The sequence below is a fragment of the Bombus huntii genome, chromosome 5 (genome assembly GCF_024542735.1).
Source record: "Bombus huntii isolate Logan2020A chromosome 5, iyBomHunt1.1, whole genome shotgun sequence".
Classification (NCBI taxonomy): Eukaryota; Metazoa; Arthropoda; class Insecta; order Hymenoptera; family Apidae; genus Bombus; species Bombus huntii.
The window spans coordinates 11,010,563-11,030,675 of NC_066242.1; the positions used below are offsets into that span (position 1 = coordinate 11,010,563).

General features: G+C 38.8%; 1 protein-coding gene across 4 annotated transcripts in view; it reads right to left on the reverse strand.

Annotated features, from left to right (window-relative positions):
- The window catches only part of LOC126866148 (sex determination protein fruitless), a 90,780-nt gene that overhangs the window by 26,290 nt on the left and 44,377 nt on the right, over nucleotides 1-20,113 (reverse strand). For 2 of the 4 annotated variants that reach the window (XM_050619361.1, XM_050619362.1), the window contains one exon: nucleotides 10-19,219. The exons of the other annotated variants lie outside the window; for them this stretch is intronic. In XM_050619361.1, coding sequence (XP_050475318.1) covers nucleotides 18,924-19,219 — 296 coding nt within the window. In that variant the 3' untranslated portion in view covers nucleotides 10-18,923. Of the gene's footprint in view, nucleotides 1-9; nucleotides 19,220-20,113 lie in introns of those variants that run through there. 4 annotated transcript variants of the gene reach the window in all.

The window sequence follows — 20,113 nt, forward strand, 5'->3', positions numbered from 1 at the left end:
ACGGCTCGGTTAACACACAATTATGTTTAATCAAAAAATTAGTATGAAATACATTAAATGCACATGTGATTAATTCTCCATAGTTTTTTTGTTGGATTTTTTTTTGCAAATTTTTGTAATGTTTGCTTCATTTATCCTCATCATCCATATATTATCTATACACTATATAATAATTAAAGGTGTATATAATAATTGCAATCGTAACATAACACTTGCAATGTTAGAATAACCATAAGAATAAGAATATAATCGTAGTAACAATAAGAAGTAGTAAGAATAATCATCTTTTTTCCCATTATTATTAATTATTTTACTTTTTTTCTCTCACGTTTGTCTTCTCGGTAATAAAATCAATTACGCCCTATGATCGTTAGTCCTCGTTTGTATCGGCATGGTCTGCGGTTAGTTTTTCGCTTGCTCGATTTCTTTCCGTGTATTCCTCTTGTTTTTTTATTTTTTTTTTATTTTCTTTTCGTGCACGATTTCCTTCAATCGTTTTTATTGTTTCCATTTTTTTGCGATTTTGTTCTTTTTTTTTTCTTTCTTTCAACGTTTCTTTTTTTCTATTCTTCTCGTCGATAGTGCGCCTATTGTACGTTTGTCGGAGCCGAAAATGTAACTGATACCCAATGATTCGTCCGATCTTAAACCAGAACGACGGAGACCATAGCGTGCCACGTTTCTTACGAACCTTTTGTGCTCATCGACCATCTTACACGCGACAGGTTCTCCGAGCGTCTTCTTCCTCGTCAATAAACGACCTTAAGGTGTTCCCTATAAGCGTCAGTCGTGTGCGTGTCTAAGGCTACAGTGGATGCGTCTTCTCGCGACTATCGAGTGTTCCACCCGTCAGAACGTAGATCCACTGTAACCGTGGCTTAACGCAAATCGAACACGGTTGTTGAAGACCGATACCAATTTTAGACCAATGTTTCCTCGACGTATTACAATACGAACATCTCGCACCGATGAAAATTCCTTGCGCGAACGATATCGTGTAAACAGCTGTAACGAACGAAAGCATCTAGATGCAACGTTTAACGCTTGCAGGGGTAGTTCCACCTTTAATCGTGACAATGTCGAAGACGATCGCTAACGACCAACGCTAACCTTTAACGTGATGCAGGACGCGCCTTCAATGCGAATGGAAAGACAGACAGACAGCAGCTGGATGATCCGACTGGCCTCGTTCCCTCGTCATCGACGCGTCCTTCGTGTGGTCGACGTTGTCCGATTGACGATGAGACACAGAAGGTTCTCATAGTGACCGACTATCGGTCGTTCGATCAGATATGTGTATACAACACTTTCGTCTAGCTAGGTTCGACTCTCTCTGTTCCGATTTTCACGTTTTGTATTGTGTGTCTGTGCATGTAGAGTGTCGCAACGAAGTATAAACGAAGGAACGGAAGAAAAAAGGAAGAGAAAGAAGCGAGATGGTGCTGGAGGAGCTCCACGTAACGAAAGTGAAAAAGAACGAAAGGGAAGCGAGATGCTTTCTTATTATTTCCAGGATTCCAGGGGATGAAGGTGAGGGTATGGGGGTAAAGGAAGGACATATCGCGTCGATTTGGTTCCTTCTTCTTTTGTCTGACATGCATACTAGTGTATATTCACTCATCGTTTGTTACTCTTTCATACGCATATTCTCTCTCTCTCTCTCTCTCTCGTTCGCACATTGCTCTTTTTCTGGTTCATTCTCACACACGCGAAAATGCAACGGTTTAACGAATTCTTCATTTTCATTTTTCTTCTATCCTTTAAACCCTTCTCGCCTTTCTCACCTATACCATTGAATCTACATACACAGAGGTTTTTATTTCCCCCCTCCCCTTTTTTCTGGTTTCCTCTTTCCCTATATATACACTTGCCATGCAAAATCACAACTTTCAGTCTGACAGTCGCGTCAATTCTTTTTCTTCTCTCACTTGTTAATCTTAAGTTTCTCTTCTTATTTTCCCCTCTTTTTCACAATTGCCGTCGTTTTTCCTTTTATTATTATTATTATTATTATTATTATTATTATTATTTTTACCTATTACCATTATTAGTACTCTTTTGTTTCCTTTTTTTTTGTTCGTTTTTTCTTTTCTTTCTTTCCTTTCGAATGACGAGTAGAACACGCTCAGTTAGTACGCGCGTGGAGAATCACGATTTCCGCGCGCGCACGATTTACAATTATTACAGTATCTTTTTTTTTTAATATATATATATATATATTATCCCCCGAGAAAAATAACAAAATGTATATATATATATATATATTTATATTTATATTCATACGAAGATAGATATATACATATACCGTGTGTGTATATACATATATATCCATGATTAATTCGTACTTTGTATATATTAATATACAATATAAAGAGATATTAATAATAGTACTTTTTTTTTTGTTATTTAGTTCGGTAATGTACAAGGGCGAAACGGGCAGCTGTCGCTCGCCGAGCTGAAAACAAAACGCCATAAACGTGCTCCTTATCCTATGATCAGCTAAGCCTAGACCCTAGGTAACACCTACACCTATGTAACTACACTCATAATATTCACTTGCACAGCCATAGTTTCTTTTCTTCTCGTCGCGCGTTCGTCGACTTCTTTCTCGCACCCTCGTCTCACCTCTTCGTTTTCCCTTTCTCCCTCTACTTTCTCTTGCCTCTTTTTATCCTACGATTAAAGCAACGAATTCGTCTGTCAAATTTCCCCCTATCGCGCTTCGATCGCACTTGATTCTTCGAGTGCCACTCGATCGAATGGATCACGCCGTATCGCGTTGCTTACACGTGCCAATTTTTCTGGCCAATGTCGCTGTTCCCAGCAATTTCGAGGACACAGTAACGAAAATCGAAGTTGGTCCCGAGATTCTAAGAGTCATCGTGAAAAATGTTAATTGATTTTAAATGTGAAATGATTTCTGAATGGCTACATTCGTCGGATATCGATTACTCGCTTGTAAAACGATGTACTTTTAACGCGAAAATCAATTGAACTATACCACTTGGATTTAATTATCTTCATTTCTCACGAACTTGCTCTGATCGAATTATGAACTTTTATCCTAGTTACGATCAGCGTAATTCTACGTTACAACAAGGCAGATTAATTGCGCAAATTTGGCATTCAAGTGATTAAAACAATTGCAATAACCTTTAGCACCCTTGTTCGTTACTGTATGTCGAAATCGCTAAATTTGTTTTAAACTGTCAACACCTTTGGAGATGTAATTACAAGGTTACATCTGATTATACAAAAGACAGAGTTAACGTTAAATATCGATAAAATTACGTTTTAACGTACGCCACAATGCCAATAGCGAACATTAAGCGTTAGATCCACTGATCAATTAAAAGTTGGACCATTTAACGAATAATAAGTGACATCTTCTACATTTTAACTGATCGAAGCTTAAAAAACCAACCTCGTGGAAACATTTGCAATAAAAATCGAAATATTTCGTAATATATTTTTCGCATTAACAAATCCTCCGACTAAACCCTTTTTAACTTGGAGTAATGTTGACTGAGTCAGACGAATTCCATATGAAAAATATCAAGATATCAAGATAGAGATAACGAGTGCTCGAAGGAAAAAGGGAAAACGAAGCGTGGAAAGAAGCGATTGGACAAAGAGATCCCCGATTTCACAGACGAACAAAACGATACGACGATCCGGTTCCGTTTTGGCGAACAACCGTATTTCTTTCTTTTTTTCTTTTTTTTTTTTTTTCACTTTCTTCTGTCAGACGTCGGAAGAATTTGCGCGAACGGGATCGACCGGTGCGTTTTGTCGCGACGCGACGGCTTGGAAAAGTGAACGGAAACGTGATTTTCATTCGTCTTGTGCCTCGCTCCATTCTCCTCGTCACGGTTTTAACACCACGGAAAACTTAACGCGCGTTTCGGCCAGTGACAGCTGCCTCGGCCCGCATTTTTCCCCTATTCTCGCAAATATTGCACGATTTCTTCATCTTCATTTTTTTTTGTCGTTTTTTTTTTCTCTTTTGTTTCATTTCTTTAAATTCATCTTCAATTTCAATAAGGTGTTAGCACCAATCTATTATATCACAATGTTCCACTCCACACCACGCAATTGTAAATATATAAATACCTATTATGTAATAGTAGCAGTAGTAGTAGTAATAGTAGTAATAGTAGTAGTAGTAGTAGTAGTAGTAATAGTATTAGCAGCAGCAGTAGTAGTAGCAATAGTAGTAGTAATGGTAGTAGTAATAGTAATAGTAGTAATAGCGGTAGTAATAATAGTAGTAGTGTAGTCGATAGTAATAATAGTACATAGTAGAGATTTCCGTTTAATTAATAAAAGTTCCGATATAACAGCCAGATGATCCGTGACCAACGTATCTGGGACAGAGGCCGTCAGACCGGATTAATTCGATATTTTGTGGATTCAATGTGTGCCGAGTATTTCTTTCCCCTTTCGCGCCTCTTTCACCCCGATTCATCCTTCTCTCTTTCGACTAGTCGATACATGTACGTACGTCATGTTCCCGTGTGTTTTCTACGCGTTCCATAGAAATAACTTCGTACGGATATGTTTTCTGGTCTCTCTCATCTGATAGATGAACTTCTCGGTATGTGTACGATTACGTATACTACGTGTGAATGTATGTGAGAGTATGCGTCTGATTTCGTTTTTCCTGGTCAAACCTTGCCCAGTCAGATACCGACTGCGAACGAATGAGTGCCAAAAATCGCGGCGAGAAAGAAACCGTATCCACGATGAAACTTACTGGCAAAAGGAAACTCGATTCTTGCGATCGCAACTACTATAGAACTCCCCCCTTCCGTCCTCCTCCACTCCTGACTATCGAACAAAGGTTTTTCGCCGAAGAACGCGGCAAACTTCTATCAAAGCGTTATTAACTCCCTTCTGGAAAGAAAGAAACGAAATAAAATAGAGTGGAACGTCCAAAGTAGGTAGGAACACGAGGATGTGATTCAAGATATTTCATCGACGAGATAGCTAAGTTTTTTGTGTCGCAATTAGTGGGGTTGACGTCGTTTAAACGATGTTCAGCCAGTCTGTATTTGTTAACTCGAAAGTCCGTTACGAGAATTAAAGCTCGAATTAGGCGTGTGAAGTAGATAATTGCCGCTCGACGTCAAGAACGCACGCGAAAAAATTGTCAAAACTCTGTTAAAACGTGGACTATTCTTGAAGAAGATTTACAGATTCTCTGTGATCCTCTGCTCGCAGATACCCTATATGTATATATCTCGTAGGCCTTGTTTCAATCGATTATTAATTTACTATCGAATTCCTACTACCGTACTATTGCATTGCTACTAATCGATGTACTCATCGCAATGTTTAATTCCTATATTTCTTCTAAAGAAGCCACGTAAACAACAATGTTATTCTAATAGAGGATTCTTAAAGGATTGATGACAATTACAAAAGACGAAGAATCTGTTTTTTTTTTTACGTTCACGTACAAATAAAAAGCTTACTAATAGCAACTGATAATAATTCTTGGCCGTAGATGAAGAAACATTTGCTGTTAAAATTAACACAAGATGGAAGAGACGAAGAATTTCTTCGTTCGAACAGACAAACAGGACAATTTTTATTATCCTCATCGATGAAATATTACCACCAACGATAACCTCTCTGTCCTGAAAAATTCGATGTTAAAATAGATTCATGGAAATTATAGAAGACGTTTGACGTCGAAAGATAAATCGACATCGAGATGATAATTTTCATCGATCTCGTCAATGCTTCGACTCACGATAATGCCGCATCGAGATCCTTATGCAGCATGTTCCTGGCGCCATTCTCCATCCCCTCCTTGTTTTTCGTCCCGTCAGCTCGAAATACGCGTCGCTCTTCGAATGGTTCGCATAGCGATCGAATACTAAAGGCGTAACGAGCAGCCCTGTCCGTCGATCTCCGCAAATACCTTTGGAAATATTTCTCTAACCCTGTGCGTGCATGCGTGTGTGTATGTGTGTGTGTGTGTACGTATAAAACGCTGTACGCATAGGGGTTGTCTTCGAAATAAGCTATGCTTTTCGCTTTCTACCCTTTATAGCTTCGTAATTCTCCAACTTTTATTCTTCACGCGTGGGTCCTTTGGTAATTTATTATTTTTCTACGTGGATATTTGATAAAAATTTGATCGAGTGAACGGAATGACATTCGTTACATCGTGTCTGGTCCGGTAAGTTTCAATGATGATTCAGTTTCATGTAATTAGACGTTTATAGAGATTATAGAATGGTGAGAATGTTAAGCTGATTTGCAATTTGTACGTCTACGATAGCCACGAAATTTAATAAGATTTGTAACAAGAAGAATTTCAAGTTTATTCGTGAAGTTTCGTGTGAAGGTTTTCGTAAATGAAAGGTTTCTAATAACAATATGGTTTGTAATTTCTGCTTCCTATATTTTCAGAGAACATCATTCCAAAATAAATATCGTTACAGTTAAAGAAACTTCAATTTCCTATTTACCATGCATTTGATCCGCGAATATTTAAATACTCGATCTAAATATTTTCTTTTTCCTTTTACAAGCAACTATCAAATATTAAGAATTATTTCATTCCTCGATTGTTTTAATTCAATTAATTTACAAATTTCTTCTTTACCATATCTCGGTATCGAAAATGTCGAACGCGTAATTAAAAAAACATTTCGACGTCATTTTTTACAACATCCCATATACATACAGCTATCTGCCACGATGAAGTAGAACGCATATTGCGGAAGTTTGGCATAAATTCAGGACAATTTTCTCTTGTTCGAGCTGACCGAGTTCGATAAGGAGAAAAATAAGGTTCAAAGTGAGATAAATGTATGCGGAGAACGAAGCGGGGAGCAAACGGAGATCAAGAATGGAAGAAGAGAAGAAAATTGTTGGCGGTACAAGCGATCGAAATAAAAGAAATATCTTTCTGACGCATGACAGTGTGACACCTCTTCAAAGTCCGTGTTACGTTAAGAGGAAGCTCACGTAAAATTGCATTTTTCAGTAAAAAGTTGACAAATTGGCGAAGGTGAATGAGAACTGATCGAATATACGAATTAATGATTTCATTCAAAACGCTTTGTTTGAGAATTTATTGCTTCGACGTTATTCCTTCGTGATATTTTCTTGAGTCCATTAAATCGTTTTTGTCAATATGACTATGTTCGAACGATACTCCTAATTTAATTATCGACTATATTTATTAAACACGACGTAGATTAAAGAACGTGTAAATTTGTGAAATATCTTGACCCACATTTGATTACCAAATTACCATACCAAGAATACGGGAATACGATATATTAAGCCAAAGCCGTATTCTATTACATAGTAACTTTTAATCAGTACCTACGAACCTACAGACGAAGTTAATCGCCAGTTAGAACCAGCCTATTTACAATTAACCTTCTCGACATTTTGTTCGATCGATTTAATCTCGTTTGACGAGCCTTCATTAATACTCTAGAGTAATTACCCTGCAAATCATAAGGCAGTACATAAAGCATTTCCAATTTAGCCCACTGGTTCTCAGTATAATCGTATTAGCTACACATTTACAATTACCAAGTAAAACGTCGTTTTCGTTAGAAGCTAATCGCAGAATCACAAGTAAGTTATATTCCATTTGTAAAAGATTCTTACACGTTTCTAAATATCGACACACTTGCACCAATTACCCATGCTCGTCATTGAATAGGAAACAAGCTAATTTGTTTCCTATTCTACGCTTCGTAAAACGTAAAAGTCAGTCGAGTCAAACATTTGGCCGTTTTCCCGATGAAACCGAAAATTCGTTCGAGAGAAATTCAGAGATGAAATTTCGTTCGCGTCGCCAACGACCCACTGAGTTTGCCCACTGAGGGTCGAATAATTCGGAAATGAAAGCTTTTAATCAAACAGTGGACGACCTCCAACCCTTACGAAAACACGATAGTCCTCTCCTAAAAAATCAACCAAGGAAAAAAGAAGGAAACAGAAGGAAAATAAAAGAAACGAGAAATACAATAAACCAATGTGAGTGGAGAGATTAACCAGCGAGAAAAGAAACTGCGATCGATGCTCGTTTGATCGTTTTCTCCTGCCGTTGAATGTTCAACGTCGGCGTTTACGCTTCTCTAAGTCGAGCGTGTACGCCTCTCAACCCCTGGCGCTGAGAGGAGCGCGCGCGAAGAAGAAATAGGGCCGCGAGTGCGTAACAACAGAACTGCCACGGTACGACAGGCACACACCGTGTGCTCGTGCAAACGGAAAAGGCCTGGCTGCTCGACGATGCTCGTCTGGACGGTTGCTAACGACCCCCCGCCGCGTTTTCCTGTGGCTGGCTCAAGGATCGGCCAAAGTACCGTTTAACTCACGCGTTCTAGCCACCAAGTGCATCGATCTCTCGCCGAAAAACTTTCTCACCGCGATCTCTATTCTACAGCGAGCCATTGTGTGTGCATGCACCGTTAATGAAACAATCAATAATTCTCCACTGTTCCCACAGATCTCCTTTTCTTTTTCTTTTTTTCTTTCTATCGATAGAATTTCGTTCGATCGCACGGAGAATTTAACCGACTTATGGTCAGTCAGTCGTCTATTATACAGTCAGATTTGTAGGTAATAGTCCCAATATTCTGTACGATGTTATACCAAAAATACTAATATTTGTGTAGTGTCGTACGATGCAGAGCCGCGAGTTTGGGATTACAGTGCAACGGCAAAGGATCTAGTTGGCCATGTAAAAGTATGGAAGTGGAGAATGTAGAATAAGGTCGTTCCGTATGGCAGTTTTTGAGAAGATTGAATTTAGGAATTCGTAGAGTACGCGTGCACCGGAATATCGTTAGAATTATTGAAAATTAATTTGATTTCCGAATAAATTGGGAATAAGGATATAGGACAAGATCTGTTCGTATAGGCCGTCGTTTTTCAGGAAACTAAATTTGAACATAGGCGAAACACACATGCACCGGAACTTCGAATTCGCAAATCTCTTTGGCAGCGCGTGAAATTGAAAATCTTTAGGACAAACGCATTCCAAGTTACACGTGTATCCGACTGATTTTACGTAGTTGCATTGATTTGAAAGTAAAACTGGTGCGCTTTATCCGGTACAGCTACGAGATGAATCATAAAACAAAGCATCGATATCTTATTTATATAATGAAATCGAGAAAGCAACAAAGTGTCAACTTGGACTCAGTTTGGAAAAACTTCGAAGAAATTACCGACCTCAATTTCTTTTTTTTTTTTTTTCTTTTTAATCTCTCGACGACTCCTAAGAAACAATTTTATTCTTACACAACGTTACAAAATCTTATTTTTACAGGGAGGTCACGTTCTTTCCGGTCGTATCACGAATCACCCTGTACCTTGTTAATAGAATATGTATGTGTGTGTGTAGTTATTTGGACGCGATAGATGGTCGCATCCGTTTTTGATAAACTGCGCGCGCCAACAATTCCGGAATTGGCAGCGCTCGAGAACCGGCGAACATGTGCAGCCGTATCAACACGAAATTCAAAAAGGGAACGACAACGTGAAGAGCGAGTTGCGATCGATACGCATGGTCGCGGGACTAATTATACATCGCATCGCGTCGACGGTGCGGTTCTTGTAATAAAAAGCCCGTCCAGCCACGACGACACGCGTCCGTCGCACCGTGAAATTATCCGCCGGATGAATCCGTGACGCGGACGACTAATTCCTCTAAACCACTCTCTGCGAGTGCATTTCGTGAAGCGTTTCAAGAATGACCAATTTGACATGATAACCTGATTTTCGAAGTCTCTGATTGGTTGCCGGAAATACAATTTCCATCCACTTTTTTTTTTTTTTTTTTTTAGTTTTGTTACTCGTGGAATTTATCAGATTGGAATACGTGAAACGTTATCTTTCCGGAATTTGAATTCGATGAGCAAATATCGCATATTAAATCTCGCGCTATCGTCGATTATTAAGATACCAAAGAGAAAGACATATTGCTGCAAGTCATTCCGGCCGTGGTAGCTAGAAATATATATATATATATATTTCTTCTTGTTCCTTCTTCCGTTTTTCCTTCTTTTTCGTGGAAATTTATTAGATTCGTAAGTATGGAATATGAGTTTCTTCTAAAGCTTGAATTTGATGGGCTAACGTTACGCGATTAAGTTTTTGTCCTATCGTCGATTATTAAGATATCAAGGAATTATTCCGATCGACAGCCAGAAATATAAATCTCTTCTTTTATCTTCTTTTAACTTTTCTTCAATATGAAAATATATATATATATGAATGAGCAGAGGTGATTTTGGATGTTTAAGACGTGAGATACCAATGCTAGAAACTTTCGAACATAAGTAAACGGCTCGATCACGACGAATTTTAATTGCCAATAGAACGTACAATTTTCCTGCTGTTTATTTTCTTTCCAATTTTGAATGTATGAAAATTGAGATCGTAGATATTTAAAATGTGAATACGAATGATCTTCCAAGTTTTAACCGTGAGTTAATATCTTTTGATGAATGCCGGTTGAGGTACCAGAATCCAACATTAAAAGTTTCCATTTGAGAAAGTCAAGCATCAAGAAGGAATTCCTTTGTGGAAAAGTGAATCGAAAATGTGATCAGCCTCAAAATTCTTCAACTTTCTTAAACTTTTTAAACAAAAGGAACGTGAGTTATAGCTTTCAACTAACTTCCTCGTAATACTCCGTTCCCTTGATCTTGCCTTCATCAAAATTAAACGTCGAAATTGCAACTCCAGAAAGATATCTACTCCAGAAACAACTATTTTCGCTTTCGATCTATCGGAGATAATTTCACGAGTGCAGATAAGAGATCGAATGACAAAATGTAATGTACCATGCAACGCGGACATGAAACATAAAAGTCGTTGGAGAACGTCGCGGGAACACGAAAACTTCGTTTCGTTCGTGTCGAAGTGGTTATCGCTTCTAAAAAAGAAAAAAAAAAAAGGAAAAACACTACATGATCTGTTTAGTCTTCTAGTTTTTTTTTGTAATAAATTAATCTGAATGAAAAAGAGGAAGGCGTCTGGCAAATGTATTTGCGAAGGCATTGACAAATTAATTTTCAGATATTTACGACAAGAGTTAGAAAAATATTAAGAGATAATTTGTAAATTTGAGAAATTTGTAGGGATGTAGAGTTTTAGGGAGGGTTAGGTTGGGGTTAGGTACTAAACGACATTCTATACAGCACAGCAATCTGGCCAATTAATCGAATATATTCAAAGTAGAAAAATAGAGAATCGAATACTACTTGTCGTAGTATTTCTTCCGGCAATTTCTAATTCAGACACTCGAGTCGTTTATTATTTCAATTTCCGAATAAATCTATGATCAAGTGGAAATGTGTGGCGGAAGAAATTGCTCGCCGACGAAAATCATCGCTCGAAGATTTCGAGTCTCGCGAGGATCTAGGACGACCCGGGTGGTGTCTTAATAAATTCGGAAGGTTTTGACACGGCGAGATCTTTTTAAACGGATCTCGAGCTACGAATCACGGCCACGTAATAATTGTAACTTTTTACTCGCGCGGAAAGCAATTTTAATCCTTTCTAGCCCCCTCGTCGGTTACTTCGCTTTAATCGTCCTTATTTCGAACCCGAACTATGATATAAAACTGTTTTAGAAGAATAAAGAGAAAAAGAACGTGCCACGACGATGCACGCTCGAATGTTTGCTTCGTGCAGGTTCGAATTAACCCTTCGAGCTAAGCGCGATTTAAAACATTTTCTTAGGCTTCATTTTAATACTTGCTGCTGTTTCTGTCGATTTCATTGGACTGTTCGGAAAAATCGTAACGTTTCTGACAACGAAAATATTCCACTGTGTATTTGGCGTGACTGGAACAGGATTATTCGATGTCATACCGCGAATGTTTCTTAGAATTCGTATTTCTATGAGTTTTGCAATAATCAGAAATTTGTTTCATCCATTAAATGTTGCAAACAGTACGATGCTTTGGATACTTTATACTTTTGTATATTGTGTGCTTCGTATTTCTTATGAAAAATGAAATTCTAAATTCAGATACATATTAGGATTAATTGGATATTAAATGGAACGTCTGAACATTTTAATTGTTTTCCAATATGACGGGATTGAGGAAAGAAAAGCGGGCAAGAAATATTCAGCCCCATCCGTTCCATTCACGAGCATCGTCTGACTATCATTCATTCCGGTCTTCACAGAACGTTCATTTCTACGACAAAAAATTGTATAGTCTAGAGGACTGCAGGAACTATTTCAAAGAACCCATTGTCGGCAGAAGCGAGCTTTTTGGAAAAGAGATTATAAAGCTATCCAAGGAACGGCGGAATGCCACTAAAAAATGCATATTATTATATAATAATGCGTTTCTTTTGTAAAATTGCGAATTTTCCGGACAAGCCATTAACAAGCTATTTTGAATAAATTACTCCGACTGAGGATCTTAACGATTTTCAACGATTATAAAAATACAAACTCGGCGAATAAAAAGAGCTAAAACTACTAGAAAGCTAATAGAAAGATATCGACGATTTCAACAATTTGAATTTCCAATTTACAACGAAGTTGGTCGACTTTCTCCATTTCTTTAAAGCTCGAACGAGCTACCAATATTACTAGAAAATATTCGACAGACTGCACGGCACACGTGCTACGAGATCGTCGTCCGCAATCGAGCTGCAATTTCACCGACGCGATAGTAGTTCGGCTGCATTCATGCTTCAAGGGCCTTGTAAGGTCGTGATGTTGGATAAAAATCGGAATATTACGCGAAAGTCGGACATCGTTAACTAGTAATTACGTGCAACCGTAGCCTAACATGCTACTCAGATGTAATTTCATGCGCTGCCCATCGATCTGCTGTGAAAGTTAGCCAATGAAGCCCAGGTGTACATGTATCGACTGCGAGAACAGCAGGGAAAATGCCCGTAACTAGTCAGACACGCGAATTCCCGGTGTACGAGCATGATAGGACGAACACGGTTTCTAAGTATTTACTACGAAGTTCTAGAACCACGTGAAGATCGTATAAAACAATTCTTAACTCTGCACAAGTGGATTGAGAAATTAGAGAATAGTTTATGTAGTTTTTTTCAGTATAAATGTCTATCTAACGTATCTTTCGTTTTCAGAGTAACTGTAGTGCATTGTTGTTTCGTTGGTAATGCAACTAGGAAAAATAAATTCTTCGGGAAATAAAAGATTTAGAGCAAACAATTATGAATTACTCTACTATGTTTAGCAATGAAAATAGTATCGTTCCTTTATAATGTAATTAATAGTTTCTGGTTTCCGATCACCTGTAATAAAACTGTTTATCGTTAGGAAAGAGTTGAATGGTTTGCAGTGAGTTGTGATAGCGTTCTTCTGTTCTATCGATTAAATTTCATTGAAGAACTATGACATAACGGTGACCTCTACAATAGCGAATAACGTGTTTTTAGAATGTATTTTTGCAGATGCCATTTCAAAGTTGACAATTTTTTTAGACGTATCACTTCTCCAGCAAAGCAACGATAAATATCTTCGTATGGAATGCGTGAGAGTGAATGGCCTGGCATTTCAGAGATAAAGAACTGCGAATGGAAAGTGAGTAGTCGGGATTACGCGTTGCGTAATTTCATGTATGTAAATTACAAAGAATGTGATGAAGACATAAAGCGTGTCACAGAAATTACTTCAAAATGATTTTATACAATTTTGTTTCACTTGTTCTTTAGACGCCAGGTGCTTATAGTAAGACTCACTTTTAATTTAGATGATTTTTATAAAAATTCCAAGCCATTTTAAAGATACCTAGGAGGATTTTCAATTATTTGAAAGTGATTTTAAACAATTTTATTCCACGATACGCACCGTTATATAAAGATAGCTCCATTCTTTCTCGGAGTGAGAAACGCTAATTCAGCATAGAATTTTACAAACAGACGAAAATCCACTTATGTGAGTTAAGAAAGAACTCTTTAACATAACCACAGCAGACGTAAATAAAATTAGCGAATTTCACAATCATTCTTTTTCTACCACCAACTTCAACTTCGGACACTGCTAAAATTTCGCTACACCTCCACTGAACGAATCATAAAATTCCAAAGAATAGATCACGCCGCGTTAAAAATTCTTCTGAGAATGCTCCGCGACCTAAAAATTTTATCTCGCCCCGGCGTCTATTAAAAGAGTCATAAAATTTCAAACTACAGAGAACTCACTTGTCCATCATGAACTTTCCACAATCTCGGCTCTTGAAGTTTTATCTCGACGACCGATTTATTAAGAAACTTGTAAACATTTTCAAACTGCACAATTGTAATTATAATTCAAACGCCTGGCACGAAGATAGAGCCGCACAGAGTAGTACTGGGATCGCGTTCGAAACGGAAAACAATGATATTTCGACGAGCTCGAAGTCGTAGACGTATGTAGATGGAGGACGGAAGGATCGAAAAAAATTTCGTTACATTTTCTCCCTGTGAAATCCTAAATTCTAATACGATATCGTTTGGATCGTCTAACGGATTTTCTCTTTGACCAGCACTCGGAACACTCGGCTATCGTATATAAATATTTGGTGTGAGATAAAAAGAAAAAATGTAGGTATATATATAAAGAAGAAGAAGAAGAAGAAGAAGAAGAAGAAGAATAGAAAAAGTATGTATAGACGCAAAGACGAGCAGAGATTTGAATCTCATAGTCGTATCGCAACGGAAGTCGATATATGAGAAAAGAGGAAAACGAGGAGACGACAAGAAAAGAAAAGTCGAAAGTTTTAACGTTTACAAGACGCAAATTCGCCCCGCCCCATCCGATAATAATAAATAATAAATTCTGCATATATCGTGTTATTGTAATATAATTATAATATATGTATATAATATATATATATATACGCGTCTGTATGTATATGTATGTTTCATGTTTGTGTCCCCGTGTATATAACTGTGTATTGGCGTGATAATATATAAACAGTGAATAACACATATATAAAATCATTAAAACGATAAAACAAAATAAAATAAATTATCCAATATATTAATTAATATACTTAATCATCTGCGTAATATATTAATATTCTGGTTATTATATATATTATATATTATTAAATTATGTATCTATATATATATATATATATGTTTAGGTATATGCGTGTTCGGTTGTAGCCTTAACTATGCAAAGTGCCCTTTTTTGCAAAAGAGAGAAGATCGACGGGTAATATCATTTGATCACAATGTAGCAGTTTGGCTCTTTGAATAGCTAGCGGATTCGACGTTTCAACTGAGTCGACGTGTTACCCGACGCGAGTTACACGATTTCCTAAGCTTCGAAACACACGTACCATCCATATGCGTTTTCGTCCGTCCGTCCGTCCGTCGGCTGTAAACGTTAACCATTCATCCATGCGAAATACGAATCCGAGCGTGTACGCGTGTATAATGATCGCGTCACGCATCCACGCCTGGACGTCTGCGCAACACGGCTCTACGCTATATCTTTCTCCTTCTTACAATCCTTCTCTTACTTTTCAGAAAACCCCTATATCGTTAATATAATATTATAATGTGTAAGGAAGTAAATATATGTATATATAAATTTCCTCGCGTAAAAACAAACAAAGAAGAAAGGTAGAACAAAAAGATTGCACCCCAACCAATTAAATATCAACGTGTAACGATGTATTAGGTTGTCCGAAAAGTTTCTTTCGTTTTATATAAGGATATAATAGACGCACAATGTTTTTTTTTGTTTTATATTAGTTTATTGAATTACGCATAGAAATAGAACGAAATGGATTATACCTAATCCAATAAAATAATATAAAACAGAAATTGTTGTTCATCTATTATCACCTTATGAAACGAAAGAAACTTTTCGGACAACCTAATAGCTGTGAAATATTTCGTAACCAGCCCTCTTGAATAAAAATTGACATCGTTATTTTAAAACGTATAACACTATCATTACCGTCCGGCTACCGGATTTTGAACCGCGCAGTAACCGGCCGATTAACCATAACGTATTAACGTATATAATGTATAATATAATAATATAGTATAGTACTATAAAATCAATCCGATTACAGATAAGATTCTTATTGTGTTCGCCTATGCACTTAAGTTCCGAATTCGTGGAATGTCTCGCGTGATTTTCCACTATTTATTTGCTGCCGATATTGCACCCGCGGTGGTTTGCAGTTTAAATTGTAAATATCATAGACTTTTAGGTGTTCAAGTAACAAACAACGCGTTTTATAGTTCAGAGCTCATATTAGAACTGCAAAGCGCCACTACGTACTTCTTCTTGCGCCTTTGTCTTCTTCTAGTTTTTTTTTTCTTTTCTTTCTTTCTTTTTGTGTCTTCATTATCATCGTCATTTCCTGTTCTTCTTATCTCTAACAAAAACAAAAGACCGCTAGAAACGATGCATAGGACTAAAAGATTTCGTTGTTAGTCGATTAATATTGCGTGTCGCCGTACTTCCGGTGATCCCGGAAGTACACGAGGATGTCGTGTGGCTGCGTGTTCCGTGTCTTTGTCCCCGTCGCTGTACGTCTACAGACGTACATGTGCGTGTATTATGTGTAAGTGCAAATTAACGTGTGGTGTATCAAACGCCTGCCTCTCTCGTCGTGTACATACATGATGTGTCCGTGTTTCCTGACTGTACCTATGTGTGAGAGTGTAGAAGTGTATCCATGTGCCAAATACTCCCCGAGAATCCCCCGTAAATTCCATCCCGCAGAGGTGAAACCCCGCGAACTGGACCAGCACGTACATACGTGGGCGTAATACATTGCCAACGATTCCCGATGAAACGCCGATGAAACACACGATTACACTCTAATATGAAGTCCAACTATAAACTCTTCAACAACTATACAACTCACCCTGCGTATCGAATGAATTACTTCCAGTAATTTCGCATTAATAATTAATAATTAATTAATTAATCGATTAATCATAATTCTTTTTTCCGGCTGTCGAGCGGCATGTATCGGCCGCTAGGCAGCGGCAACTACGGGAGGAATTGGCACCACGTTTGCTCCCACTTTATATATATATACATATATATATATATATAATGTATATATATATATAATATGTAATTCCATTAAATCTCCCATTATCAATATTTATAATATATATATATATAGAGCAATATATGCGCGAATCGTGAACTCTCCCGAGCTAACTCTCTTTAGTATCGTCGATCGGCGCAGCGCTAGTTTACCACAAAAAAAATAAAGCTGCCCGGTCTTTGGACAATGTTCGAAACATCGTTTCGTACGGCAGCCGGCATGGCGCGAGTTTACGTGTGCGCGTCACGGGGCGCGTTCGTGTGCGCGCATGCGCGCCCGCGCGTTACCGATCGGCCCGAGGATAACGCGAATTCCGCGAGCCTAATAGCCGAGATATAGAAATAAGCGACCCGCGCCAACCTTGATTCGTCTCAGGCTCTCTCTTTACCTCTGCCTCCGCTTTCGATGCGCCGATCGTCAATAAGAAAACAACAACAAACAACAAACGGCTAACGCGCCAGCAATCGAGAAGGAACTTTCATCGCCGCATCGTTTATCGATCGTGAAAAACCTGGCTGGTGTCGTGCCAGAGACGAATCGAACTTAAAAATCGGCCCTCGAAGAAAAGTTTCCCGCGACAGCGACGGTGGCGTATCACGCGCATGCGCGTGCCCCCTTCCTCCAGCTGACCGATCGTTCCCGCGCGTGCGCGCCAATCGCCGCACTCGCCTGCCCCCTTACAATAGATTCTAGCGCGCGCGCAACTCGCCATGCGCGGCACTCGGCTCGCTCGCTTTTTCTTCTCAGAGAACGATTTTGTTAACTAACACGACAAGCCCACCCCAAAAATGTCGCTAAACATCTTACATACCACGTGCTTACAAAAAAATCCCCCTTCCCGCGCGATAGGAGAATCTCGTCGATTTCTTAAGCGTAGAACCTATAAAAGATTTGGTGTTCGAAAAAGAAAAAAGCCGAGAGAGACCGGCCTTTGTGTGGCCGTGACATCAGGGCCGTATCGTATTATGATCTAAAGTGCGACAATACCCCCCTGTCGGCGCAGCCACTCGCGCTCTCTGTATATCATTTTCTTCTTTTTCTGTTCTTACATATATATATGTATGTATGTATATATATGCATATCCATACCCATATATATACATGTATATGCATACATATATATATATTTGTATATATATGCGTGTGTAAATTATTTATTTATATATTATTCATCGTTACTTTTTTCTGGTTTTCTTGCTTCCGGGGCGCAGTACGTACGTATAAAGTAAATATATATATATATATATGTATATATATTTTTATATATTATATATGTAAGAATGTAGTATAGTGTAGTATCGTGGATGGATTGCCTGGCAATCAACACTGACCTCGTACCAGATATTGGCAAATTCATCTGTGCTAACTTATTCCTCAATTCTCTCAGCGTTAGACTTTCGTCACTTGACAATTGTTCGTCTTCAATATTTGCCATTTTATTTTTGCAACACTATTATTCAAACGACACACTACACTGTGTCAACAATTTCAACGATCAACGATATTGTCTTTTATCACACCGCACATCGGAATTTAATACTAGCACGATCTGATCCCGGACGAGGCCCCAATTTGTAGGAAAATGGTATTCAGCTAGTAGGTTTGGTAACGGTATGATTGTTACAATATCGTTTGATGCTCCGTATGTTTACGCAATCACTATTCGCCATTAACTATCTTTCTTACAACGATTCTTTTTTAAATACGCTGACAACACTGCATGACAACGTTGACAACACACACCCGATATCTCCCAGACAATCCGTCTTCGATACTACACTATACTACATTCCTACATATATATATTTATATATATATGTATATATATTTATAAAATATATACAGACGCGTGCACGGTCCATCCGCGTTTTAGGACAGCGTGTTCATGGTATCGTTAGTCATCGCGGAAAGCGCCAAGGTGCCTGTCACGAAATCGTTTAGATCGATCTTTCTTGCCTCGGGGTGTTTGAATTTAAAGTGCGTGCGCAGGTTGTCGCTACGTGTGTACGTGGCACGACAGAGAGGACACTCAAACCTGCCGGGGAAGTGGACGTGGTAGTGGTTCCTGATGTGCGTCACGACCTTGCCGCACAGCTTGCACCTGTGAAGGTTGCAGCCGCCTGGCACCCGGTCAAAGGTCAGCCGCATGTGCCAGGCTTTTGAACCTGCAACATCAACACAAGACAAGTCACTTTCAACTGTTGGCCACCCAACACGACCTACACGACGACGAGCCGCCCGCGGCCCAGTCTGTGTCGACGGCGGCTCGATCGCTTCTTTCTCTCTCTCTTTTTCTTTCCTCATGTATACGCTCTCTCTCTCGTACTCTCAGTCTCAGTTTCTCTCTCTTTGATTGCCTCTCTAGCCTCCTCCACCTCCTTCCTTCCCATCATCCTCCGCGTTCGCCGCCTCCTCCGTCACTCCTTTTTTCCCCACAGTTCACAGCCTCTTCTTTTACTTTTTACTTTTTTCTTTTTTCTACCTCCCCACTAATTTTCCCCGCATTTACCCTCCTACTTACGAATCAAGGCCGTGATCATGCGACCGTGTCACACGTACTCTATATGCTTTCTCTTTCCTGTCTCTCTACCGAAGAGAAGAGAGACCTTTCCTCCGCCTCGCCTTCGAAACCTCTTTTTCCTCCACCCCAAGAAGCGAGGTCGTTCACGCGTTACCCTTGTCGAGCGTGTCGTGCAGCGTTTGGCGCGCGAGAGAGAGGATCGAGGAACGGTTGATGGATCGATCGAAATCACGGGACCACGAAGCAGAGATTCGAGAAAAGGGAGGAACACACACGCGTACGAAGAAAGAAAAAGAGAAACGAGACGATGTTTGCCACTGGAATTTTGGCTGAGAATTTGACGCGCGGCGATTTACAAACGCTCCGGTTGACCAAGAGTCCAAACAATTTCGATATTTCGTATAACGTTTAATCTATTTCAACGAATTAAGTGTCTCGATATACAGATACGATCGCTGATGGGATCAGGCTTAATGGCGCTTTTAAACGTCACCTTGTAATTGTATAAATATCAAATATTATTTTTTGCTCGATTCGA